Source organism: Bos taurus, chromosome 5 (genome assembly GCF_002263795.3).
Source record: "Bos taurus isolate L1 Dominette 01449 registration number 42190680 breed Hereford chromosome 5, ARS-UCD2.0, whole genome shotgun sequence".
Classification (NCBI taxonomy): Eukaryota; Metazoa; Chordata; class Mammalia; order Artiodactyla; family Bovidae; genus Bos; species Bos taurus.
Window position 1 is genome coordinate 39,408,358 of NC_037332.1, and position 25,603 is coordinate 39,433,960.

At 38.0% G+C, this 25,603-nt stretch overlaps 2 protein-coding genes across 2 annotated transcripts in view; both read right to left on the bottom strand.

Annotated features, from left to right (window-relative positions):
• PDZRN4 (PDZ domain containing ring finger 4) overlaps positions 1-25,603 on the bottom strand; it is a 431,064-nt gene that overhangs the window by 207,372 nt on the left and 198,089 nt on the right. The window lies entirely within an intron of this gene.
• Positions 7,546-9,588, bottom strand: LOC101905399 (dual specificity mitogen-activated protein kinase kinase 1-like). The gene is given in 2 exon segments (XM_059886923.1): positions 7,546-8,688; positions 8,690-9,588. Coding segments are annotated over 2 exon segments (1,086 nt in total). The 5' UTR covers positions 9,574-9,588; the 3' UTR covers positions 7,546-8,486.

Genomic DNA, 25,603 nt, shown 5'->3' on the forward strand with positions numbered 1-25,603 from the left:
AGCATATAAATAGACAATGGAAAATGCCATGGACATAAAGAACTTTTTCATTTACTTGTAAAAGCAAGCTGGGAAGTAGATCTTCCTCAGGACAGCTTTCTGGTGACACTGTAGCCCTGCCAACTCCATGACTAACCTCATAAGACATTTTGGGCCAGAAAACGGCCAGCTATGTTGTTCATGAATTCTTGACCCACAAATATTGAAAGATAATAAATGTTTGTTGTTTTTACTTGCTAAGATTTGGGGTATTTTTTTTTTACAAAGCAATAAAAAACTAATAGATTTTGATACTTGGAAGTAGAATGCTGTGATGAACAACAAAATACTCAAATGTGGAGATGGCACTGAGACCAGGCAGTGGGCTTTTGGGAGGATGTGAGTAAGAGCCTGGGCTTCCCAGATTGTTCAGTAGTAAAGAATCCACCTGCCAATGCAGGAGACTCAAGATAAGTGGGTTTGATTTCTGGGTTGGGAAGATTCCCTGGAGTAGGAAATGGCAACGCACTCCAGTATTCTTGCCTGGAAAATTCTACGGATAGAGGAGCCTGGTATGCTACAGTCCATGGGGCCACAAAGAGTCCCATGATTGAGTAACTGAACACACACCTGACTGAGAGCTTAAAGTGCCTTAAAGAAATTCTCTCAATGGTCTTTGATAAGACTGTAGGGGAGGATTTGTGGGAAAATGAGGTAAATGTTACTGGAAATTGGAAAAAAGGAGATCCTTGTTATGTAGTGACAGAAAAGTGTAGCAATCCTGTTACCTTTAATAACTTGGAAATAAATGAGTTATCTAATAAACTCAATGGTCTAGTTAAAGGCATTTCCAAGCAAAATGGGGAAGTTGCTTTCTTGTTTCTTATTCCTGCTACAGTAAAATGCAAGAGTATAAAGATTTACCAGAGGGTGAACTGTTAAAAGAAGGAGGGAATTGATAGTTTTGAGAATTCTTATTGCAGCCTTGAAATGAAAAGAAACTTGCTCCTTGGAAGAAAAGCTATGACCAACCTAGATAGCATATTAAAAAGCAGAGATATTACTCTGCTGACAAAGTTCTAACTAGTCAAAGCTATGGTTTTTCCAGTAGTCATGTATGGATGTGAGAATTGGACCAAAAAGAGAGCTGAGCACTGAAGAATTGATGTTTTTGCACTGCGGTGTTGGAGAAGACACTTGAGAGTCCCTTGGACTGCAAGGAGATCAAATCAGTCAACCCTAAAGAAAATCAGTCCTGACTACTCATTGGAAGGATAGATGCTGAAGCTGAAGCTCCAGTACTTTGGCCATCTGATGTGAAGAGCTGACTCATTGGAAAAGACACTGATGCTGGGAAAGATTGAAGGCAGGAGGAGAACAGGATGACAGAGGATGAGATGGTTGGATGGCATCACCGACTCGATGGACATGAGCAAGCTCCAGGAGTTGGTGATGGACAGGGAGGCCTGGCATGCTGCAATCCATGGGGTAGTAAAGAGTTGGACATGACTGAGCAACTGAACTGACTGACTGACCATTTCCATATGATGCATGATACTAAAATTAAGAGAAGTATTCTGAGAAAAGGTGAAATCCAGGACACTGCTAAGAAAACTTGGTCCAAAGATGAAGCAAAGGGTATGCCTGTGATACATCCCATCAGTGTACTACTCAGTCACGCAAAAGGCCTTTAAAGAGAGCAGGAATGTGCCCACTCTTCCAACTGAACAATAAGGCTTCTGGAAAGGTTAAGGGTACACTGCTGTTCCTCAGTGTTCACAAATTAGAGGAAAGTTTATCAAAGATTTTTTTGATTGTGGCCTTTGTCTAACAAAGAAGACGCTAAGAAGATTCACAGAAGACATACAAAGTTTTGACATACTTATATATTTGCATATATTCTCAGGTTAGATTGAAAGGGACAGAAATAAAACAAAATGAAATATGAATTTTTGATCTCCAAAGTTCTACTTGGTGGAAGCTGCTGAAGAAAACTGCTTGGCTGCAACTATGTTCTGACTTGCATGGAAAATGATGACTCAGAGCCAGAAAGTGGAGGTAATAGCTATAAGGAATCACTCCTAGATCTTGAGACTGAATCATGAAACTTTGCAATTTTGGAAGTTATGGACCAGTGACTCCTTTATGCTTCCCATCTTCCCCCATTTTTTGAACAGGAATTTCTATATCAGTTATCTAATACCTGTGATACCACTCTATGTTGGATGTGTGAGGAGCAGGTAATTTGCCTCTCTAGTTTCATAGCTCTACATATTAAGAGGAATCGCACTCAATAAGCTGTGTTTAAGGATTTATAGTAGAGGAGATTCACCCATATGTAGACTTGATTTAGATGATGAGATTCTGAATGGCTTTGAAAGATGGGGACTTTGAGAGAGGTGAGTATATTTTGCTTGTGGGAGTAATGTGAATAAACTTATATCCAGAAAGTGGACTATGGTAGTTACAAACATTTCTTAGGGGAGGTGGAATGTATTTTATTTCCACTTGGGTGTGGGCTAGATGTACTAACTCACTTATAATGGGTAGAATATGGCAGAACTGATGCTATACCACTCAAATTAGGTCATAAAAGACTATGGATTCTGATTTGGGTGTGTCTCTCTCTCTTAGGTCACTTCCTCTGGGAGAAGTCAGCTGCTACATCATGAAGTCACTCAGGCAACCTGTAGTGAAGCCCACTGGTGAAGAAGTTAAATGTTTGGTCATCAGTCAGTGAGGAAGTAAGGACTGCCAACAACCATGTAAGTGACACTGTAAGCAAAAATCTCTCTAGTTAAGCCTCCAGGTGAGACTATAGCCTTGGCCAACAGCTTGACTGCAATCCAGAATTAGTCAGCTAAAATGGTGCCAGATTCCTGACCTACAGAAACAGTGAGACAATAATGGTTGCAGTTGTAAGCTGTTACCTTTTGGATCAATTAATTATTTAATAATACTAATAATAAGCAATACACCTGCTGAGTATTGAGTGCAGTACTTTACCAGCATCATCTTTTAAGATTTGAAATAGCTCTGTTGGAATTCCATCACCTCCATTAGCTTTGTTCACAGTAATGCTTCCTAAGGCCTACTTGACTTCACACTCCAGGATGTCTGGCTCTAGATGAAAAAACACCATTGTGGTTATCTGGGTCATTAAGATTTTTTTTTTTTTTGACAATTCTGTGTATTCTTGCCACCTCTTCTTAATCTACTGCTCTTGTAGTTCCTTACCATTTCTGTCCTTTATTGTGCCCATCTTTGCATGAAATGTTCCCTTGGTATCTCTAATTTTCTTGAAGAGATTTCTAGTCTTTCCCACTCTATTGTTTTCCTCTATTTCTTTGCATTGTTCATTTAAGGCTTTCCTATCTCTCCTTGCTCTTCTTTGGAACTTTGTATTCAATTGGGTATGTCTTTTCCTTTCTCCTTTTCCTTTTGCTTCTGTCCTTTTTTCAGCTATTTGTAAGACCTCCTCCGGAGAAGGCAATGGCATCCCACTCCGGTACTCTTGTCTGGAAAATCCCATGGATGGAGCAGCCCGGTAGGCTGTAGTCCATGGGGTCGCTAAGAGTCGGACACGACTGAGCGACTTTACTTTCACTTTTCACTTTCATGCATTGGAGAAGGAAATGGCAACCCACTCCAGTGTTCTTGCTTGGAGAATCCCAGGGATGGGGGAGCCTGGTGGGCTGCCGTCTATGGGGTCGCACAGTGTCGGACACGACTGAAGTGACTTAGCAGCAGTAGCAGCAGCAAGACCTCTTCAGACAACCATTTTGCCTTGTTGCATTTCATTTTCTTGGGGATGGTTTTGGTGATTGCCTCCTGTACAATGTTATGAACCTCCATCCATAGTTGTTCTGGCACTCTGTCTATCAGATCTAATCCCTTGAATCTATCACTTCTACTGCATGATCATAGGGATTTGATTTAGGTCATACCTGAATGGCCTAGTGGTTTTCCCTATATTTTTCAATTTAAGTCTGATTTTTGCAATAAGGACCTCCTAATATGAATCACAGTCATCTCCCGGTCTTGTTTTTGCTAACTGCATACAGCTTTTCCATCTTTGGCTGCAAAGAATATAACCAATGACCCTTCGAAGCCCAATTTTCTTTTTTAATTATGAGTAGGCATACCACTATTCAATTTTCCAAATATGTACTTAATACAATAGATTGGTTTACATAGTAGCTAAAAATAGCCATGACAACGAAGTAAGCCATTTAAATAAATCTAGTATGTTCATGCACTTATCTAACAAACAATTATTAACCTCAGACCAATTATAGTGCTCACAAGTAAATAACTGTTACATAACCATTACTTGGGCTTCCCAGGTGTCACGGGGAAAGAGTCTGCCTGCCAATACAGGAAATGCAGGAGATTTGGGTTCTATCCTTGGATTGGGAAGATCCCCTAGAGTAGGAAATGGCAACCTGCTCCAGTATTATTGCCTGGAAAATTCCAAGGACAGAGGAGCCTGACTGGCTACTGTCCATGGGGCTGCAAAGATTCAGACATGACTGAGCATAGGAGCAACCATTACTTATGCTAGGTTCTGTATACAACTACAAGAATCTAGCATGATTTTAAAAAGAGGGGAAAATTCTACTTACTATATGGTGCATGCATGCTTAGTCATGTCCAGCTGTTTGCAACCCCATGGACTGTAGCCCTCCAGGCTCCCCTGTCCATGGGATTCTCCAGTCAAGAATACTGGAGTGGGTTGCCATTTCCTCCTCCAGGGGATCTTCCCAACCTAGGGATAGAACCTGTGTCTCCTACATGATCAGGTGGATTCTTTACTACTGAATCACCTGGGAAGCCACACTTACTATATGGTAAATCCCATCAATTAGGATAATCACTCAGTGAAGAGATCAAAAAGCAGAGCTGAAAGGATTTAGTGATTTCATTCCCCAGTTACTTGAGGTAGTAAAACCACTATCCTAGTATTATCACAGTAAATATATGATGCCTAGGGTACTGCAGGCACTCAATACATCTTTTTGAATGAATAAATGAATTTTGAATGAATGTATACAGTATATGCTATTAGAATTCAGTGACTAAGTGCATTGCCTTGACTTTGTGTACAGGCTAACTCTAAACTTAAAGGGATTCTTCTACATAATCTGGACTATCTTATCATGTGGATTGGTATTAAAGCCACAGCTAATAATAATTTTTTTTTTTTTGCAATTCCTGTAGCTCCATTAGGAACTTTACTGAAAGAAGTGGCTGGTAAAGGATAAGGTTCCAGTGTTCCTGGATTTTCTGACCATGTATCATTACTCATACAATTATTTAGTAGGTAATAGATCCCTTTCTTGATGATTTCTAGGATGATCAGGATTTACACAAAGGGAGAACATTCCCTTTGTGTAATAATGGTGTGAGCATAGATCCAATGAGAAAAACACACAGAATATTTTGGGAATAAGGAGGCTTTCAGTACAATGTATTTCAAATAGCTTTTTGCGAACCCCTGGAAAGCTGTGCCATCTAGTTAGTGCCATATAATCAGTGTTTCAAATAAAATATTGAAATAGAATAGAATAAAGAATTAAAAAGCATTACAGAAAACAGGAGTAGGTTTCATATGAATAATAATTAAGTTGTGGGTATATGATGTATCTTTGTATACTGAGTCCCTTCTTTCTTTGGGTCATGATCAAAACAGTTTGAAAACCACTGTCCTAGGGGAGTGTCAGCAGAAGCCACTGGAGGATCCTGAATTATGGAACCAAATCTTTTATTTTACTCTTTAATCAAAGCGAATCCTTCAGGAGGCATTCATGATTTAATTCATTCTCAAGTGTTAAATTCTCTGGAATTCTGATATTAGTACATTTGTACGACCTAATTTTAACAAGAATTACAAAATATAGCTTTCTCTATGTTAGTGGATCAATACCATACAGCTAATCTATAATTTTCCTGCTTTTTTCATTTTACATATTCTCTCTAAAGCCCTGTGCTACTAGAAAATATATAATGTGATTTGAAACAAACATCACTCCAGGGCTTCCTCATCTTCATCACTTGTTGGTTTTTGACCTTGACACTTATTCAATTAGAAATGACTGGCCCATCATGCACTCCTTTGCTAAAGTCAGACTTTTCACACCAGGGAGAAGGCTATTCAATTAGTAAAGATTTTTCAGTGAACCAAGGGCTGAAAAGAAAAAAGGAAAAATCTTATAATGTTAGAGCTTATAAACTAGTGGTAGGGGGTGGGGTCTATTTCCCAGACTCTACCTTTCCCCCAGTATTGTGACACTCAATGTGTTGACGCTAGCAAGAGGGTCCACAAATAATTTGCAGTCAAATAAATTGCTTCAAAATGGCCCAGACTGTGAGGTTATTTAATCTGTTTCTTGATGTGTGCCTCAAGTACATAAGGTGGCTCAAGCTCTTCCTAGTTACCATGTCAGTTCTCCCTTGGCCTCAGAATACAGGTGAGCAACACATTGGCCATACAGTAAGTTGGGAAACAGAAGGACTTGTTAAGATTGTCAAGTACCATTCACAAATTTATGCCTGTGGAGTTGTTCCCCCTGGAAGGGAATCAAATAACTCATGCTTTTTGAAAATTGCTTATGACAGCTTTTCAGTCTGCTTTAGGCTGGCTCTGGGTGGTGATTTGTATTTTCATATACTGCTCATACATTAAAAAACTTACACCTGTCAGGTATTGACAGAGTGCCTCCATCCCTAGCCATTTTTGGGGAGGGGGGGCATTGCTTTGCTTCCAGACATTATCCAAATAAGTTTCTATCAAGAGTGAGGGTGACATTATAGGGGAAATCATAAGAAATATGAAGTATATAAGTATGGAATTTTAATAAGAAACCAAGTCTTTGGGCTTTTTGAAGGGATGAAAATTGCAATAGTCCTAGGACATTTGAAATTGTACATCCAGTTATGGGCTGATAGTGGGAAGTGACCATAATTTTAGCTACTACAGTGTAGAATTTGAAAAGTTTGTTCCTCAGCCCAATTAGAAGGATGTGTGTGGTCTGAGTCCCTTGAATCATCACTTTGGAAACATGAAAAAAGTTTTTCCTTTTTTGACTCAAAAATTCTTCACAATCCTCAGACTACTTCCTGGTAGCTCAGATGGTAAAGAATCTGCCTACAGTACAGGAGACCCGGGTTCAATCCCTGAGTAGGGAAGATCCCCTGGAGAAGAGAATGGCACTCGACTCCAGTATTCTTGCCTGGGAAATCCCATGGATGGAGGAGCCTGGTTGGTTACAGCCCATGGGGTCACAAAGAGTCTGACATGGCTTAACAACTAACACTTTCACTTTTACTTCACCCAGCAAAAATATGTATTTTTCTTAGAGAATGTAGGGAACAATTATTCGAGAAAATATCTTTTGGCTACTTCTTTCCACTTAAAGGGTCAAAAGGGTTGTTTGGGAGTGGGGAACAAAACAAAACCATGACAAACAGATCAAATAACTTGGAAAATGAAATACTGTAGCAAAAGCATCAATGTAAATATCCCAGTCTGCATGCAGTGAAGCAAAAATTAATATTCATTTTAACATAAAAAGTTACTTTTTTTTTCTTTTTTTTTTGAATTTGATAGTATATTTATTAGAGTAAGAGATTAGGCTTGTTAAACATCTGGATTAAAATGGTAAAAGGATTTTCATACAGTTGTTAGGCACTATACACATTGTTGTTTACAATAGCATCAGTACTTGGTGAAAGGTAGATCTCATTTATTTTAATGCCTTGATCCATTTGTAACATTCAGAGTAACTCCACCATTTTAGAAACACTAATCCAAACTTAAAGAGACATAGCACTAAATATCCACACGGTAGATTTAAAAATAAATACAGAAATACAACCAGAAGTCTACAAATCATCACAGTAGACAGACTGGTGAAGCCCCAGCTATCATGGCAGTGAAGGGCTCTGGCTAGATTTTGATGAAAATTTGCTGAATTCTACACCAAAAGCAAGAACATAATAAAATAACATGATACACACTTTCTGATGCTCATTTTTATAGCAGCAAAGTATGCTTCACATGCACTGCCTGTGAAGGATCTTACAAGGCTCCTTCCTACTCAGTTAGAAGGTATGCCTGGCAAGAATGAAGTACCACCAAGTGTCAAAGAATCCCGAAAATAGAGGCGACCAGCCAGTTCATGGTGTGGGAAAGCAGTGCAGTTTTCAGTAAGAATGACTACCCACAGTCACCAGAGTTTCACTGTAATTCTACATTGCACATGTTTTCATCATCAATATACACAAAAATAGCCCCAAGCACAAAGCCAATCCACTTAGGGGAATAACAATAGTAATAAGAGTAAAGATGATAATATTGAAAATGACACAAATAGAATTTTGGCACATGCTGTGTTCTTCATCCTTTGTCATAGGTGAAATGCACGTCTGAACAGAGACAGGCATGGGAAGGCTGCCCAGAAGCAACATGGCATGCCCCTGGGCAGGGACTGCTGCTTCCCAACCACTTAGACGCCAGCCGCATGGGTGGGTGTGCTGGGCTGGTTAAGGCCGATGGTGGAGCAGAGCCAACCTGCAAAATCCACTTCCTCAGCATCAGATCTCTTGATAAAAGCATGAACCATGAGTTGCTTCAAATCTGCTCTCTCTGCAGGGTTTTTTATTAAGCATTTATTCACAAAATCTTGAAATTCCAGACTGAATACTCCACTCATTGACTATGTAATCCAACAACTCAAAAACTGCCATTGGAGGTCGGCTGTCCATTCCGTAAAAGCTGAGGGGCCTCCCGGGGGTCCTTGGCCTGGGCGGGGTCTCAGCCGTATCTCCCTCCACCTGGCACCCAAACATCAGCTCCAGCTCCTTGGCATCTGGAGGAGGGATGGGATACCTCCCGACAGCCATCTCAACCAGAGACAGCCCCATGCTCCAGATGTCCGACTGCACGGAGTAATGGGTCCCCTGGAGTCGCTCTGGCGACATGTAGGACCTGGTGCCCACGAAGGAGTTGGCCATGGAGTCGATGAGCTGCCCGCTGACCCCAAAGTCACAGAGCTTGATCTCTCCACGGCTGTTCACTAGGATGTTGGACGGCTTGACATCTCTGTGCATAATCTTGTGCTTCTCCCTCAGGTATGTCAGGCCTTTTATTACAGCAATGCTAACTTTTCCTAAAATTTGTTCAGGAATTCTTCCAGCTTTCTTCAGAACTTGATCCCAGGAACCCCCATCCATGTGCTCCATGCAGATGCTGATCTCGCCATCGCTGTAGAACGCCCCATAGAAGCCCACGATATAAGGCGAGTTGCACTCATGGAGAACCTGCAGCTCCCTTATGATCTGGTTCCGGATGGCAGGTTTGATCTCCAGGTGAATTAGCTTTCTGGCCATAACAAGTCCGGACGGCTTGTGGGAGACCTTGAACACCACACCTCCATTGCCGGCACCCAGCTCACTGATCTTCTCAAAGTCATCATCCTTCAGTTCCCCCACCTTCTGCTTCTGGGTCAGAAAGGCCTCGAGGCGCTTCCGCTGCTGTTCATCGAGCTCCAGCTCCTCCAGCTTCTTCTGCAAGGCCTCCAGGTTGGTCCTCATCTTCTTCCCAATCTGTAAAGTTACTTTTTATACTCATGAAATTATAAATAATAATACAGCATCTCTTCTGAACAGCAATACTAATTATCCCTGCCCTGAAAGTCTAATAAGTGGCCAAATTATCAGTGTAAAAATCTAGTTTGTCCACTGTAAATTAACATTAACAATGTCACTGTCCTCAACTATAAAAAGGGCTTTAATCTCAGCCATCCAAGACTTACCATTCTTTCTTCTAATATATGAAGTGTTAAATTATTGGCTTATAGCCATTCATTTATCTTATTTGAAGAGTAATCTGTCATTTACAGCATTATCAAACATACAGTACTACTGAAATCTCACAGTGAATGAGACTGGATTATTTGTCCTCTCAGTTCAGTTCAGTTTAGTCACTCAGTTGTGTCCGATTATTTGCGATCCCATGAATCGCAGCAGGCCAGGCCTCCCTGTCCATCACCAACTCCCGGAGCTCACTCAAACTCATGTCCATCGAGTCGGTGATGCCATCCAGACATTTCATCCTCTGTCGTCCCCTTCTCCTCCTGCCCCCAATCCCTCCGAGCATCAGGGTCTTTTCCAAATGAGTCAGCTCTTCACATCAGGTGGCCAAAGTATTGAAGTTTCAGCTTTAGCATCAGTCCTTCCAAAGAACACCCAGGACTGATCTCCTTTAGGATGGACTGGTTGGATCTCCTTGCAGTCCAACCTTGCAGTCCAAGGGACTCTTAAGAGTCTTCTCCAACACCACAGTTCAAAAGCATCAATTCTTCGGAGCTCAGCCTTCTTCACAGTCCAACTCTCACATCCATACATGACCACAGGAAAAACCATAGCCTTGACTAGACGAACCTTTGTTGGCAAAGTAATGTCTCTGCTTTTGAATAGGCTATCTAGGTTGGTCATAACTTTCCTTCCAAGGAGTAAGTGTCTTTTAATTTCATGGCTGCAGTCACCATCTGCAGTGATTTTGGAGCCCAGAAAAATAAAGTCTGACACTGTTTCCACTGTTTGCCCATCTATTTCCCATGAAGTGATGGGACCAGATGCCATTTGTCCTCTAGTGTAATACCAAATATCATGATCACACACAGTGTTTTTCAGAAAGTAACAAAACCCAGAAGAACCCCGAAATAGAAATGTCTGATCCCACTGTCAGGTGGATGTCAGTTTCTGTCTGACTTCTGTGTGGCCAGCACAGAAAGCAATGGCAAAGGAGGATCTGATGGTCAATAATTTTCAGGTCATAGTCCATACGTACGTGATAGTGTATGGAAATGGCCCATGTGACATAACAGAAATAAAGTATCTCATTTGGCATTCAAGTCACTTTGAATTATTTATTTCCAAAATAAAATGGAGAGATTGAGAGGATTATACTTAATAATCTCTAAATTTCCTAAAAATTAAGAAAAGCTGATTAAAATAAGAAAACATAAACAAGGTAGAGTAGACTGCTGAGCCAGGAACAGTAGATGTGTGTTTAAATCTCCCTTAACCTTGAACTAGCCATGGAGTTTGGACAACTCACCTTGACTCTTAGTATCTCAGATGGAAAAATTAAGAGGTGACACTAAATATTTTCTAAGTTCTCTTTCATTTAAAAATTCTAGATTATCACAGAGGTGTAGTTGTATTTGTTTATATATTTAACCATTATCTTTTGCTCCAAATTAGGACTTCATTTTGTTACATTTAAAATCCCAGAGAAAGTCTTTAAAAGATTTCTTTAACAAAACAAGATGTATCTTCAGTCTTATAAAAATTCACTTAGATTCAGTTTGTAATTAGATGATGCTTCACTTAGGAGTGTTTTAATTATCTCATTTATATTATTATTTATATCAAATCATAGACCCTTCGAGTATACTGCATTTTAGACTTCAGAACTTTAAAGGTGGTGAAAATTCTTAGTATAAACACTTATTTTCCCCTATTTTGCATATAATTTTAAATATCTCCAGAGATATTTAACAATCCAACCATAACTGTCTATGGCTATGAATGTTCAATTATCTCAGCCATCTTAGCCAATTTTATGACAAGTTTAATCAGTGTCACTGACAAGCTATACCAAATCAGTCCTGCTTACCACACAGATGACCATACAGAGAGAAAAGTATGATTAGTACATGGAGAAGAAATAATATACAAAACTGTTCTTGTCCTTTAAATGAAAGCTCCACCTGTTCATCTGCTCAGGTCAAAAACTTTGCAGATACCTTGACTTTTTCCTCTCTCTCATAACAACATCCAATCTGTCTGAAATTCCATTTGCTCTGTCTCACAAATAAACCCAGCATCTGTACTTCTCACCACCTCCATCACTGGCAGCTGGTAAGTTCTCACCTAAATCCTTGCAACAGTTTCCTAAATGTTCTCCTGCTTCCACCTTTTCCTGGAATCCATTCTCAAAAGAGCAATCAGAGTGGTAAAAGCTGAAGCAGATACACAGCAGGACTGCCCCAAATCTCCAGTAGTTTCCATCCCTTGACAATGGCCTACCCTTCACCATTGGTCCCTGTGGCTTCTCTGTTGTTGCCGTTCAGTCTCTAAGTTGTGTCTGACTCTTTGCAAACCCATAGATTACCCCAGGTTCCCCTGTCCTTCACTATCTTCTCTGACTTCCTTTTTAATGTATTTCCCCTGTTCAGTATGCTCTTAGATCAGATCAGTCACTCAGTTGTGTCTGACTCTTTGAGACCCCATGAATCGAAGCACGCCAGGCCTCCCTGTCCATCACCAAAACCCGGAGTTCACTTAGACTCACGTCCATCGAGTCAGTGATGCCATCCAGCCATCTCATCCTCTGTCGTCCCCTTCTCCTCCTGCCCCCGATCCCTCTCAGCATCAGAGTCTTTTCCAATGAGTCAACTCTTCGCATGAGGTGGCCAAAGTACTGGAGTTTCAGCTTTAGCATCATTCCTTCCAAAGAAATTGCAGAGCTGATCTCCTTCAGAATGGACTGGTTGGATCTCCTTGCAGTCCAAGGGACTCTCAAGAGTCTTCTCCAACACCACAGTTCAAAAGCATCAATTCTTCGGCACTCAGCCTTCTTCACAGTCCAACTCTCACATCCATACATGACCACAGGAAAAACCATAGCCTTGACTAGATGGACCTTTGTTGGCAAAGTAATGTCTCTGCTTTTGAATATGCTGTCTAGGTTGGTCATAACTTTCCTTCCAAGGAGTAAGCGTCTTTTAATTTCATGGCTGCAGTCACCATCTGCAGTGATTTTGGAGCCCAGAAAAATAAAGTCTGACACTGTTTCCACTGTTTGCCCATCTATTTCCCATGAAGTGGTGGGACCGGATGCCATGATCTTCGTTTTCTGAATGTTGAGCTTTAAGCCAACTTTTTCACTCTCCACTTTGACTTTCATCAAGAGGCTTTTGAGTTCCTCTTCACTTTCTGCCATAAGGGTGGTGTCATTTGCATATCTGAGGTTACTGATATTTCTCCCGGCAATCTTGATTCCAGTTTGTGTTTCCTCCAGTCCAGCGTTTCTCATGATGTACTCTGCATATAAGTTAAATAAACAGGGTGACAATATACAGCCTTGACGAACTCCTTTTCCTATTTGGAACCAGTCTGTTGTTCCATGTCCAGTTCAAACTGTTGCTTCCTGACCTGCATACAGATTTCTCAAGAGGCAGATCAGGTGGTCTGGTATTCCCATCTCTTTCAGAATTTTCCACAGTTTATTGTGATCCACACAGTCAAAGGCTTTGGCATAGTCAATAAAGCAGAAATAGATGCTTTTCTGGAACTCTCTTGCTTTTTCCATGATCCAGCAGATGTTGGCAATTTGATCTCTGGTTCCTCTGCCTTTTCTAAAACCAGCTTGAACATCTGGAAGTTCATGGTTCACATATTGCTGAAGCCTGGCTTGGAGAATTTTGAGCATTACTTTACTAGCGTGTGAGATGAGTGCAATTGTGCAGTAGTTTGAGCATTCTTTGGCATTGCCTTTGATGGGATTGGAATGAAAACTGACCTTTTCCAGTCCTGTGGCCACTGCTGAGTTTTCCAAATTTGCTGGCATATTGAGTGCAGCACTTTCACAGCATCATCTTTCAGGATTTGAAATAGCTCAACTGGAATTCCATTACCTCCACTAGCTTTGTTCATAGTGATGCTTTCTAAGGCCCACTTGACTTCACATTCCAGGATGTCTGGCTCTAGGTCAGTGATCACACCATTGTGATTATCTGGGTCGTGAAGATCTTTTTTGTACAGTTCTCTGTATCCTTGCCATCTCTTCTTGATATCTTCTGCTTCTGTTAGGTCCATACCATTTCTGTCTTTTATTGAGCCCATCTTTGCAGGAAATGTTCCCTTGGTATCTCTAATTTTCCTGAAGAGATCTCTAGTCTTTCCCATTCTGTTGTTTCCCTCTATTTCTTTGCATTGATTGCTGAGGAAGGCTTTCTTATCTCTTCTTGCTATTCTTTGGAACTCTGCATTCAGATGTTTATATCTTTCCTTTTCTCCTTTGCTTTTCACTTCTCTTCTTTTCACAGCTATTTGTAAGGCCTCCCCAGACAGCCATTTTGCTTTTTTGCATTTCTTTTCCATGGGGATGGTCTTGATCCCTGTCTCCTATACAATGTCATGAACCTCATTCCATAGTTCATCAGGCACTCTATCTATCAGATCTAGGCCCTTAAATCTATTTCTCACTTCCACTGTATAATCATAAGGGATTTTATTTAGGTCATACCTGAATGGTCTAGTGGTTTTCCCTACTTTCTTCAATTTAAGTCTGAATTTGGCAATAAGGAGTTCATGATCTGAGCCACAGTCAGCTCCTGGTCTTGTTTTTGCTGACTATATAGAGCTTCTCCATCTTTGGCTGCAAAGAATATAATCAATCTGATTTTGGTATTGGTCATCTGGTGATGTCCATGTATAGAGTCTTCTCTTGTGTTGTTGGAAGAGGGTGTTTGTTATGACCAGTGCATTTTCTTGGCAAAACACTATTAGTCTTTGCCCTGCTTCATTCTGTATTCCATGGCCAAATTTGCCTGTTACTCCAGGTGTTTCTTGACTTCCTACTTTTGCATTCCAGTCCCCTATCATGAAAAGGACATCTTTTTTGGGTGTGAGTTCTATAAGGTCTTGTAGGTCTTCATAGAACCGTTCAGCTTCTTCAGCGTTACTGGTTGGGGCATAGACTTGGATTACTGTGATATTGAATGGTTTGCCTTGGAAACGAACAGTATGCTCTATTATTCTTCAAATACGTCAAGTCTGTGTCCAGTTTGCTTTGCACTAATAGTTCCCTCTGCGTGGAATATCCTTCCCCCAGACATATGCATGGGTGGGTCACTTGCTGCCTTCATTCCTGGCTCAAATGTTACCTTCTTATTTAATTGACCTCTCTTTTAAATATACAATCCCTCTCCAAGTTTCCTATCCTCTTTGTTTTGACTTTTGTCATCACATTGCTTATTTCTACTATAGAAGATTATTTTGTTCATGGTCTGTCTCCCCCTGCTAAAATGTGCTTGTTATCTTTTAAATGCTATAAGATGTTTTATATTCTAGTCTGGCATCAAACAGGCACTACTTAATGAATCAGTGTAAGATGAATAATGATGTCTAAAGCAGTCAGGTATATGTTGCATGATGAGAACAGCCCCCAGGCAGGATTTTAGGTGCTTAGATACATCACATCACCTTTAGTCTTCTTGAAACTGTTGGAGTTGAGTATTGCTATTACTTCTAGTATTAAATTGATTTTGATATATGATTCTAATTCATATTTGACAACTTAGCAGTCCCTGTTCTCTTTACCTTTATTATAAAATAATTTAGATGCTATGGAGAAGGCCTGCCCCAAACCAAGAAATAAGAACAACAGTTATAATAAACAGTAGCTACTAATAGGATAAACTGTCTTTAGAAGTAGTCTAATCCAACAGCATAGGACAGAGGACCCCTCCAAGACCAATTTTACACATTAGAAAAGATAATTTTAACAACTAAAAATTATCCAGTAGTATTAAATTCTTTCTGAAGACAGTATTAATTTCACCTACATTGAGTCTAAAAATAAGAAGTCTCCAAAAGAAAGTTTTTAGTTAAATCTAGTCTTGTTGAAGGGATAAAAACACTGTCAGGAGCATGTTACTTCTGGGTTAATATAATTGTTTATTCAGGTGTGAGAGGCACAGGAAATGCTTACAGTGTCTTTCCACCGCTTGGAAAAAATATTCCTTAATACAGTTCTCAATGTGAAACTGATATTAATAACTTAAAATTCTGATTCTTCCATCAGCTTGAAACACTGTTTATTAGGGACCCTCCCAGGAAGTACTTGACAACCAGAAATTGAGTACTTTATTTCATGAAAATGTTTTTCCATGCATCTTCAATACTCTTTAGAAAATAAAGTTATACCTTGGTGTATATATCAGTTTTTTTTTTTTTTTTAAAGTTGAGCTAGCATTAATCATGTCAAAGTATCCCAATATGTTCTAAGCAAAAATGAAAATCTATAAGGAGATATTTACCTGTTACAACATAATAAATATTATAAACATGTAAAAAGTAACAGCAAATACTGATAAAAGAATGATTAATCCATGTGAAGAGAGAAAATTTTACAGAGAGGGATTATTTGAGCTGATCTTGAAAGAGAAGGAATTTTCCTAGATCCTTTTGGGCTCCAGTGTTTTCTTAAATATGTACATTTGCTAATCACGAAAACTCAGTGTGACTTGGTGCTTGTGAATGCATTCTGAAGAGTCATAAATATTTCCATTGGTTCTTTAATCATAAAATATAAAGTGTTTATTTCTTTCAGCTAACTAGTTTAAAATGCTCAGCTTATCACATTGCTTTTCAGATTGCATTTTTCTGCCTTTTTCCCCCATAGTGCTTCCACAGAACAGCTTTGCTGGAGTCATTTCTTTGGCAGAAAGGAAGAAAATTTCTGGAGTATCCACACGGCAAAAGCTATATAAACATCGTGTTCCAGATTTCCCAGCTAGGTGCCAAAAGTCCTCATTTGGTGCTCTAAAGAGCAGAAGGGCACAGAAGGTTCTGTTTGGTTGGCCTTGCACATCTGAGGACTGGAAGGCATAATCAGGTGCCTGAGGAGTCAAATTTGAGGCTAATGCATTAGACTCAAATGAGTTGCAATATCACAACATTAAAAAGGAATTCACTTAGGTTGCACTTAAGTGAATATATTGTTCTCTTTTATTATCTTTCAGGGGGGAACCCCAATGAGAAGTGATTTGAAGAAAACGTTATAAATCTTTTTCTGTTGTTGTTTACAAGATGACAATGATAAAACAAGATGAATTTCATTCAGTATCAGCACAAATGCATTTGTTAGCAAAGGAATTGTGTACTTTTAATATTCTTTAGTGTTAGCCTTTTCTTAACATGCTCTTATGACATAAAGCTATAAATGAAGATATGAATTAAAAAGCCAGTTGTAGAAAACATTTGTTGTTGCTGTTGTTCAGTCACCAAGTTGTTCCCAACTCTTTGTGACCCCATGGACTACAGCACTCCAGACTTCCCTGTACTTCACCATTTCCTGGAGTTTACCCAAGTTCATGTCCATTGAATTAGTATAAAACATTGTTTTACTAAAAAATAAAACACCCAGTATATGTATACCTAAATTTTCCCATCTTTTGGCCCAGTCTTCAAAAAATCTGCCAAATAGTACAAAAGAAAAAGTACACCTTTGTAAAATAAAGAGACCCTGATACTCTCTATATGAAGTTACCAAGTAATTTAGAGTCTCACTATTTTCTGTATAAGAGCTAAGCCTAACTTGTAGGTGCCCAAAAAGAATCAAGGTTTTGGTGGGAATATATGCTGGCTTTTAGTAACTATTTGACAAATGAATGAAAGAAACTTCTGTTTCAGCAAAACTCAATGAGCTACTCTTTGTTGAATTTGCAATTCATTACTTCAGTGCCCATTTGCTTCTGCCATTGTTTAGTTCAATGCAGAGTAGATTAGAGTACGGACTAGGGAGGATCTACCACTAAGTAGCTGTGTGATCATGATCAGGTTGCTTAACTTCTCTGGGTCTTAAATTGTATTATTTGTGAAAGAGAGATAGCTATATTCAGTGAGTGAGTACAAGTAAAGCATTGAGAATTGTTTGGACATCTGGTTTATTTTGAAATGGTTTTTTAAAAAAGTAAAGATAAGGATTCTGAAATTAGATTTAAAATAAATAAGAATCCAGCTATACACTGTTTAAAAGATGTACACTTAAAGACTCAATTACATAAGAAGTGCGATTGAAAAGGAAATAAAGAGATATGTGTAAAATAAAAAATGAAAGGTAACTGATATAACAATATTGATTGCAAACAAAATAGACTTTAAAGTAAAAGATAAACAAAAAAGAGCTATTTGATGTATAAACGAAATGAACAGTTTAAGAGTAAAAGGTAACCATATCGATCATATGTGTACTTAACTGCATCTAAGGGCACTGCAAGGAAGAATGAATAAACGCACAATCACGTTAAATTTTATCATAGCATCTAAGAAACTGAAATACAAAAAGGCAGTGTGACTGATATAAAGTAGATTTATACAATTAACAACCTTGATCTACCATGTGTGCTGTGGGGAAAGAGCAAATTAGCCAAGATGGTGTATTCAGACTCTCTCACCCCACATTTTGCAAATAACTATGTAACAGCTAAGATTATTTTAGCACTGCTAAATGCTAAACACATTTAGCACACATGTACCATGAAGTACTCACTTGGTCACAGGCTACTTTGTTCAGTAAGCCTGTAAGAAGCTCTGGCTGCTGCTGCACTGGGGCTACATTGGAGCGACATCATGGGTATATTATATGAGGTTATATTATGGCTGCTGCTACAGCTGCTGCGTCAGTCAGGAATGAGGCCGTGTTATGGCTGCCATGCCAGCCAGGAGAGAAAACGTGTCTGCAGTTCCTACAGCTCCTCGAGTCTCCTTCCAGCCTTTTAGCTCACACTTTGCCTATCGTGGGTTCAGCAAGCAGTGTGGACAGTGTGAACAGGATCAGCCATACATGTGCTCAATTGTTTAGTCATGTCTGATTCTTTGTGACCCCACGGACTGTAGCCTGCCAGGCTCCTCTCTCCATGGGATTTCCCAGGCAAGAAGACTGGAGTGGCTTGCTGCTTTCTTCTCCAGATCTACCATATGTGTGTGTCTATTAGTGCTGTGTATGTATGTGTATATGTATGAAAATATATGTATACTATATACATATATATTATATTCACATACATATATTTATGCTCCCATGTACATGAGAGAGGGAAAAAAAAATAAACTTATACTACCAAAATATAGAAATGTTATTTTAAAACTTGCTAAAAAATCACAAATATTGGATAATTAAGGAAATATCAATAAATATAGAATAATGAACAGACCAAAACACACACCATTTTTTTGACAAAAATGCAACAAATTTGAATAGATGAGGGCACAATTCATAAATATGAGACATTAAAAACATACCTTTAAAAAATTCATGATGAAGAAACAATTATCTCCCCAAACCAGGGACTGAACCCAGGTCTCCCTCATTGCAGGCAGATTCTTTACCAGCTGAGCCACCAGGGAAGTCCACAAAAATTATAGATATTTGCTTGTCATAGCAGTGATGATTCTGTATATTAAAACATGTGGTATGCGGATAACATAGTAAATAAAAGAAAATATATAGTCTAAAAGGCATATGTGGAAATCAGGAAAAAAAGAAATGAAAATTAATATGTGCAGTATTTAACTTATGAATTAAGGACAACACTAAACCTAAAAAAAGTAGAATTACGGAAAAAAAAATAAAGAGAAGAAATTACTGAAATAGAAAACAAAAAAAGATTACCAGTATTCAATAAAAATAATATATAGAGACTACCAAAGAAGACACACTGTTGACAGTATTGGACTAGTGAAAAAGAAAAAAATATATGTAGAATGGTAGAAAGGAGGATGAGGACATTTCTGTATGTAGTTAATATAGTAGTTATTTAACAAATACCAGTTCAGTATAGACACTGCAAATAATGGACATTTTCTTGAAAAAAGGAAGATATAAGTCCCTTAGATTAGTTTAACAGCAAACAGAAATTTGACTCTGACTAAAAAAATTAAAAAATCAAATCAGTAGAGAGGAAAAACCCCTCAAAAATCACCAGCCTCAGTTTTAATTAATGTTAATTAATTAATTTTAATGTTAATTAATTTAATTAATGTTTGTACTAGTATGTTAGAGAAGTTTTCTTCATCTCTAACATACTAGTACAAAAAGTAGATAAATTGTCTAGTACAACCTGATTCCAAAAACAAGTGTGGACATGCATAAAAAGTTGTACATTATGAACAAGCAATATTTACCCTTGGAATGCAAAATTGATTTAACATTAGAATGATCTTTTAACAGAATATCTTCTATTAGTAAGTTAATATTGTGAAACCACATGCTAATTTCAATGGATAATAAAATTCTTTAAATTTTATAAAGTCAACATTTATTTACTTTGAAAATCTTTTGATAGAGGAAAAAATATGAGTTCCTCAGCTGTGAAAATATATAACACATCTTAGAATCACTATTGAAAACAAAGCTTTTTCTTTAAAATCAAGAATAAGATAGAGGGATATTTGTCATTACTTTTTGTAATTGTAATGTATTTAAGACTGTTCTAGAAGCCTTAGCCAGTACAGTAAAAAAGAAAAAAAAAAAAAAAAAAAACATGAGGTAAAAGAACTGGAAAGAGAAACAAAACCTCATTATGTGCAGACAGTATAATAATTGTATGAATAAAAAGTCCAAAAGAGCTTATAAATTCACAGATTATTAAAAGATTTTAGCAAATTCATTGTACATAAGATGAATTCATGAAAATTATGCAGTGACTTGTGTTTGAATTCTGGTTTCTATAGGTACATGCTAATTTACTCATGTGATTTCTGAGTATTAACATAAACTCTTTGAACATGGATTCCTAACCTGAAATACCAAGATAATTCTACTTTCCTTGAGGGTTGTGAAGATAAAATGAAGCACTGTTTATAGTATCTAGAAACATTATTTTCCCTTCCCTATAAAGTTCATATCATAGGCCACAATGAAGGAAGACATTAGATTACCCTTTTCATATGACACATTAATAATTGTCTAATTACAAGAAAATAATTATCTTTGCAGAAAATTTTCTCCTAATAGAAAGTGAATACAATATGAGTAATACTTTTTAGCAAGAGACATTGATACTTAAAAACGGTTAGCTGGCTTTCTTCAAAGTTGAAAAAGAAAGTTACCTGAGAGACTGGTTCTGTAAATTGGATCTGGGGTAATCTATCAGTTATACAAATATACACCAGCTGATTTCTATGTCCCAGAAAAATACTCAGGAAAATGGGGGTTTTACATTCTGGACAAGAGGAGCCTCTTACCCTCACCTGTATTGCCAATCACAGGAGGGAAAATGAGAGATTACAGAAGCACCTGAGTGGAATAGGTGAAGATCTCACCTTTTTTAAAGATTAATATTAATTTTTTTAAATGGATTGAGATAATGCAACTGAAATCTGCAGAAAATAAAGATGCCAAAAGTCTCTAAGGAAAACTTACAGGTAAGGAAAGAGAGAAGGCTGGACTGGGCCCTGTGCTCAACTTCAAGGTGGTTTTGCATTTTTTTTTTTTTTTGAGTAACAATTATAACACCCAGTAGGTGGCGCCAGTGGTAAAGAACCCGCCTGACAATGCAGGAGACACCAGAGAGATCGGTTCCATCCCTGAGTCAGGAAAATCCCCTGAAGAAAATGGCAACCCACTCTTCTTGCCTGGAGAATCCCATGGATAGAGGAGCCTTGCAGGTTACAGTCCACAGGGTCTCAAAGAGTCGGACACAAGCAACTTAGCACACTGCCTCTGTTCTAAGTGTGTGTGTGTGAGCAATAGCTCACTGTGCTCACTCAGTCATGTTCAACTCTTTTCAACCCTATGGACTGTAGTCCACCAGGCTCCTCTAAACCTCATTAAATACTTGCCCTTGAAAAATCCAATGAGGAAGGTATTCTAGCAGTCTCGTGTAGCATGAGTCTGAAGCTCTTTCTTATCTGTCTCTGGGCACTGATGGTGTGCTTGAGGGAAAATGGTTGAATTAGAAGCGGAAACTCAAGAGTGAAAAGTGCTCGATGGACTTGAGCTAGTTTTTCGAGGGAAAAAAAAAAAATATATATATATATATAACATTTACACAGGAATGTGAACCAATAAGAACGTATCACAGCTGTGGACAGGCAGACATCAAAACTGCAGACTGTGCAGGTCCTGTTTTCAACAGCGACACCTTGTGGCAGACAGAAGTAAAAGTGGTCAATGGTGAGGATGGATCGGACTCTTCAGATCTCTCTTCATTCCTTCACCTTCATTTTAAAAGTAGAATTGGGTTTTTATTTTTCTTCAACAGGAGAGAGAGAAAGAGAGAAACTGTGAGACTCCTATTTATTAGATCTGGAGGTAAATTAAGTGTTTACTGTGAATATTAGAATATTATATTAGAGTATGGGAAAAACAGGACACTACTTTTTTCCTACACTATACTGTGTACACCTTGCTTCTGTTGTCATAGCAACCACAAAACCAGATTGTCAAACTCAATGCCAATTATGGCAAAAGCTTCTCTCTCAATGGCCTGATAGCAATCATTCCTTCTGTCTCATGGACGTGCTCTGGAAATTTTTTCTTGTTTTTATTTGTTTTCAATAACTGAATAAGAGATTTTATATTATGATTTAATTTAGTTTGAAGGCTCCTCAAATATTCTTGAAAACAGGCAAGATATATGTTAAAAATAGTAAACGTTTTGGCTTTTTCAATAGTGATAATGAAGTGGAACACACGTATTCACACCAATTACATCCTCCCAAGATATGTTATATCAATAACAGAAAATTCTCATCTCTTTTGTGAAAGTGTTCATGAAAGACAAATTTAAAGCAGAAAAGGCACTGATAAGACACTATGGAAGTTTATAGAGGCTTGGTAAAAAATAAACATTTTTTTTTAACCAATAAATTCAAGATTCAGATCTTAAGCAACAATGGCCTTGAGTCTTCCTTCTTTGAGACTCACATGTAAGGGCAAAGTTGTATATAGGAACATAGAGGTGATTTGGTGTATGCACCCTTCGGCCTCCTGTAATCTTGCTGAGCTGAACTTGCATGCCCTCTAACCTAGGGAGAAATGGAGCTCAAACATAGGTCTAAATCACCTTTCCCAGCACCATTCATGCTCCATGTCACCCCACCTTGATCTGACTGCATTCTGACCCACTCAGACACACTTCAAATCATTCAGACTTGTGCTAGGGCAATTTGAAAAGAAATATTCAAAACAATTCATAATTTCCTAATATCACTATATATATAGTATAAATACTATATATATAGTATGAATAGTATATATATAGTAATAATTGCAATATAAAATTATAGTAAATATTAAGGTAATTTTCTTATGGAAGTAAAAACTGAAACAGCTTATTGTCTTGTGCAGATGTTTAAAATTAACCTTTCTTTATCTATCCTTTCTTCTCTATCAAACAGTAATACTCATTGCTAAAGTCTTACTAAGGAAACAGGTTACCTTCAAAAGGAAACATTATCATATATTCCATTAAACACAGCAAAACTTTAAATTTCACATAAAAATAGGTTATCCAATTACATGGTAAATGTGTCATTTGTTCATTGTCCAGTACACATTATATTTACAGGAAAATTACCAGGAACTTTTCAGCTGTATCAGATCTCAACCTTATATTTAGATGCAGTCATATATTACTGCTGATAATGTGATGTCAGTGAATAGATTGGAATTTTTCACTGTCCTTTATCAAGATAAATTGTTCTGTCAATAGCAAATGGCTGGCAAGTATTAACACTCTGCACACTATATGACTTTTCATTCCCTGCAAAAATTGTATTTAATGCTTTTGCACAAAATCTATGGCCGTGACTATCCTTATTACCTATTTAACTACCTTTTAAAAGGAGGATTTATTTCAGCAAATTAGGACCTGGGAAACAAGATGGTATCATGCATCATAAACTTTAAGTCAATACAAGGCAGGACACTTGCGGTTTGAATGGGAAAATACCTTGCTCTCATCTCTTGGTCATCCAATAGTATTAGCAATCTGTGTTGGGAGCAGCTGCTCAGAGCAGAACTTTATCTTGGCCTCCTTCCATCTACACTGCCACAGTGTCCCACAGTAGCAATTTGCTCATTGGCCTATTACTTTCAATAGGTATTCCAGTAATTGGCTATTTCACACTTGTAAGGCTTGAACTGGCAGAGAGCAAAGGCCAGGCAACCAGCCTGTCAGGGTCTAGCAAGCTGGTCGTTCATCAATTATAATCAGCTTTTACAAGAGTGAGTGAATCCTCAGAAACCTTGTTTGCTCTGATCAGTTTTGCTACTAGTATAATTTGACCACAAACTGAGCTGCCCTTATCTGAAGAATGTAAAAGTTGTCCTACAGTGACAAGGTTTATTCAGACCCCTGGAAAGACTGATTTGGGCTAAAAGGGGGAAGGGGAAGTTTTGATAATTCTGGGTTCCTTCTGTTTTTGTAACCAGTTACTGTGCATTACACAATACACTTTCGTTTGCCAAAAAATAAACATTCAGGGGGAATCAACATAATTTATTTTCTAATGAGAGGTTATTCAAGAAGGCTTCATCAAGTTATGAATCTCAGAATTAAATTTCTCAAAAGTGAGGTTCACTCTGGCCACAGAGGTTGGGAGTTTTTGCAATCATAGATTATTTTTAAAACACCTATTTAAATGCTATTAAGAAATACACTACAGTAGCAGAAATGATGTGTGCTTATTACATACTTAAGTTCTCAATGACCTGATTTAACATGATCTAGGAGAAACTAGAAAAACAGTTTGCTAGAAACATAGGGTCCACAAAAATAAATCAGTATGGGCCTCCCTCACAATTAAAAATAGCAAATTTTCTCTTAGCTAATCCCAATATCTTTTGTTATTTCTTGTATCACTGAGTTCTAAGAGAATGGAATCATCTGCCACAGATCTTTTTCAAACAAAAAACATGTGAAAAAGAAACAAAATGTAATACATTAAAAATTCTGATTGGCTTCAACTGCCCTCACAATTTTAGGGCCTAGGCTTTTTTGTCATTGCTAACTTATGTAATTCACCCTAGAGGGCTAGGAAAACTTCATTTGTATAAAGGGTACCATTTAAAAGTGCTTCTTAACAGCCAGGATTTATATTTTTCTCCCCACTGGCATCTCGTTTGCAAAAAGAAAAAGCCAATGCCTACTTGGAAAGCGTGTGCATTATCTTTCTAATGGAAAAAACTGCTCTTTATTACCATGTCTACTATTTGCCATCGATTTAGCACCTATAATTCCACAACAATCCCACGTTCTCTCTTTCCAAAGGCCCATTCGGTCTGTTGACCAGCTGGTGACAACATGATCTGTCAACAGCAACTGCCTTGAGCGCAAATAAAATATACAATCAAAAATTTGAACTAGTGCGTAAAGATTTTTAAAAATTCCAACTTAAAAAAATAAAGGGTAGGTGATTTAGAAAGCTGTTAGAGATGCTCAAAAGTCAATTCTAAATTTTGAAAAGACATGACTAAAGCTCTTCATAAATCTACCTTCAAAGAGTTATGCACTCTTCCTAGTAGAATAAATGAAGTGACACTGATGCATATCTAATTGTAATACATCACAGGATAATCTGTCAAGTCCCCAGTGCTCAGGCCCTGTCACCCCTCTTCATCCATTATTTATCTACAACCTTCATTGCCAGTGAAATCCCTGTGAAGTGAGTAGCATGAAATACTACATACTTAGCAAAAACTTTTGGAACGCTGTGTAAATTGCTTCTGAGAGGAAAAAAACAAAACATTTAAAAATAACCAGGATTTTCCCATATAAAATCAGACGTTTCATTTAGCCAGACAATATATTGGATGTTCCAA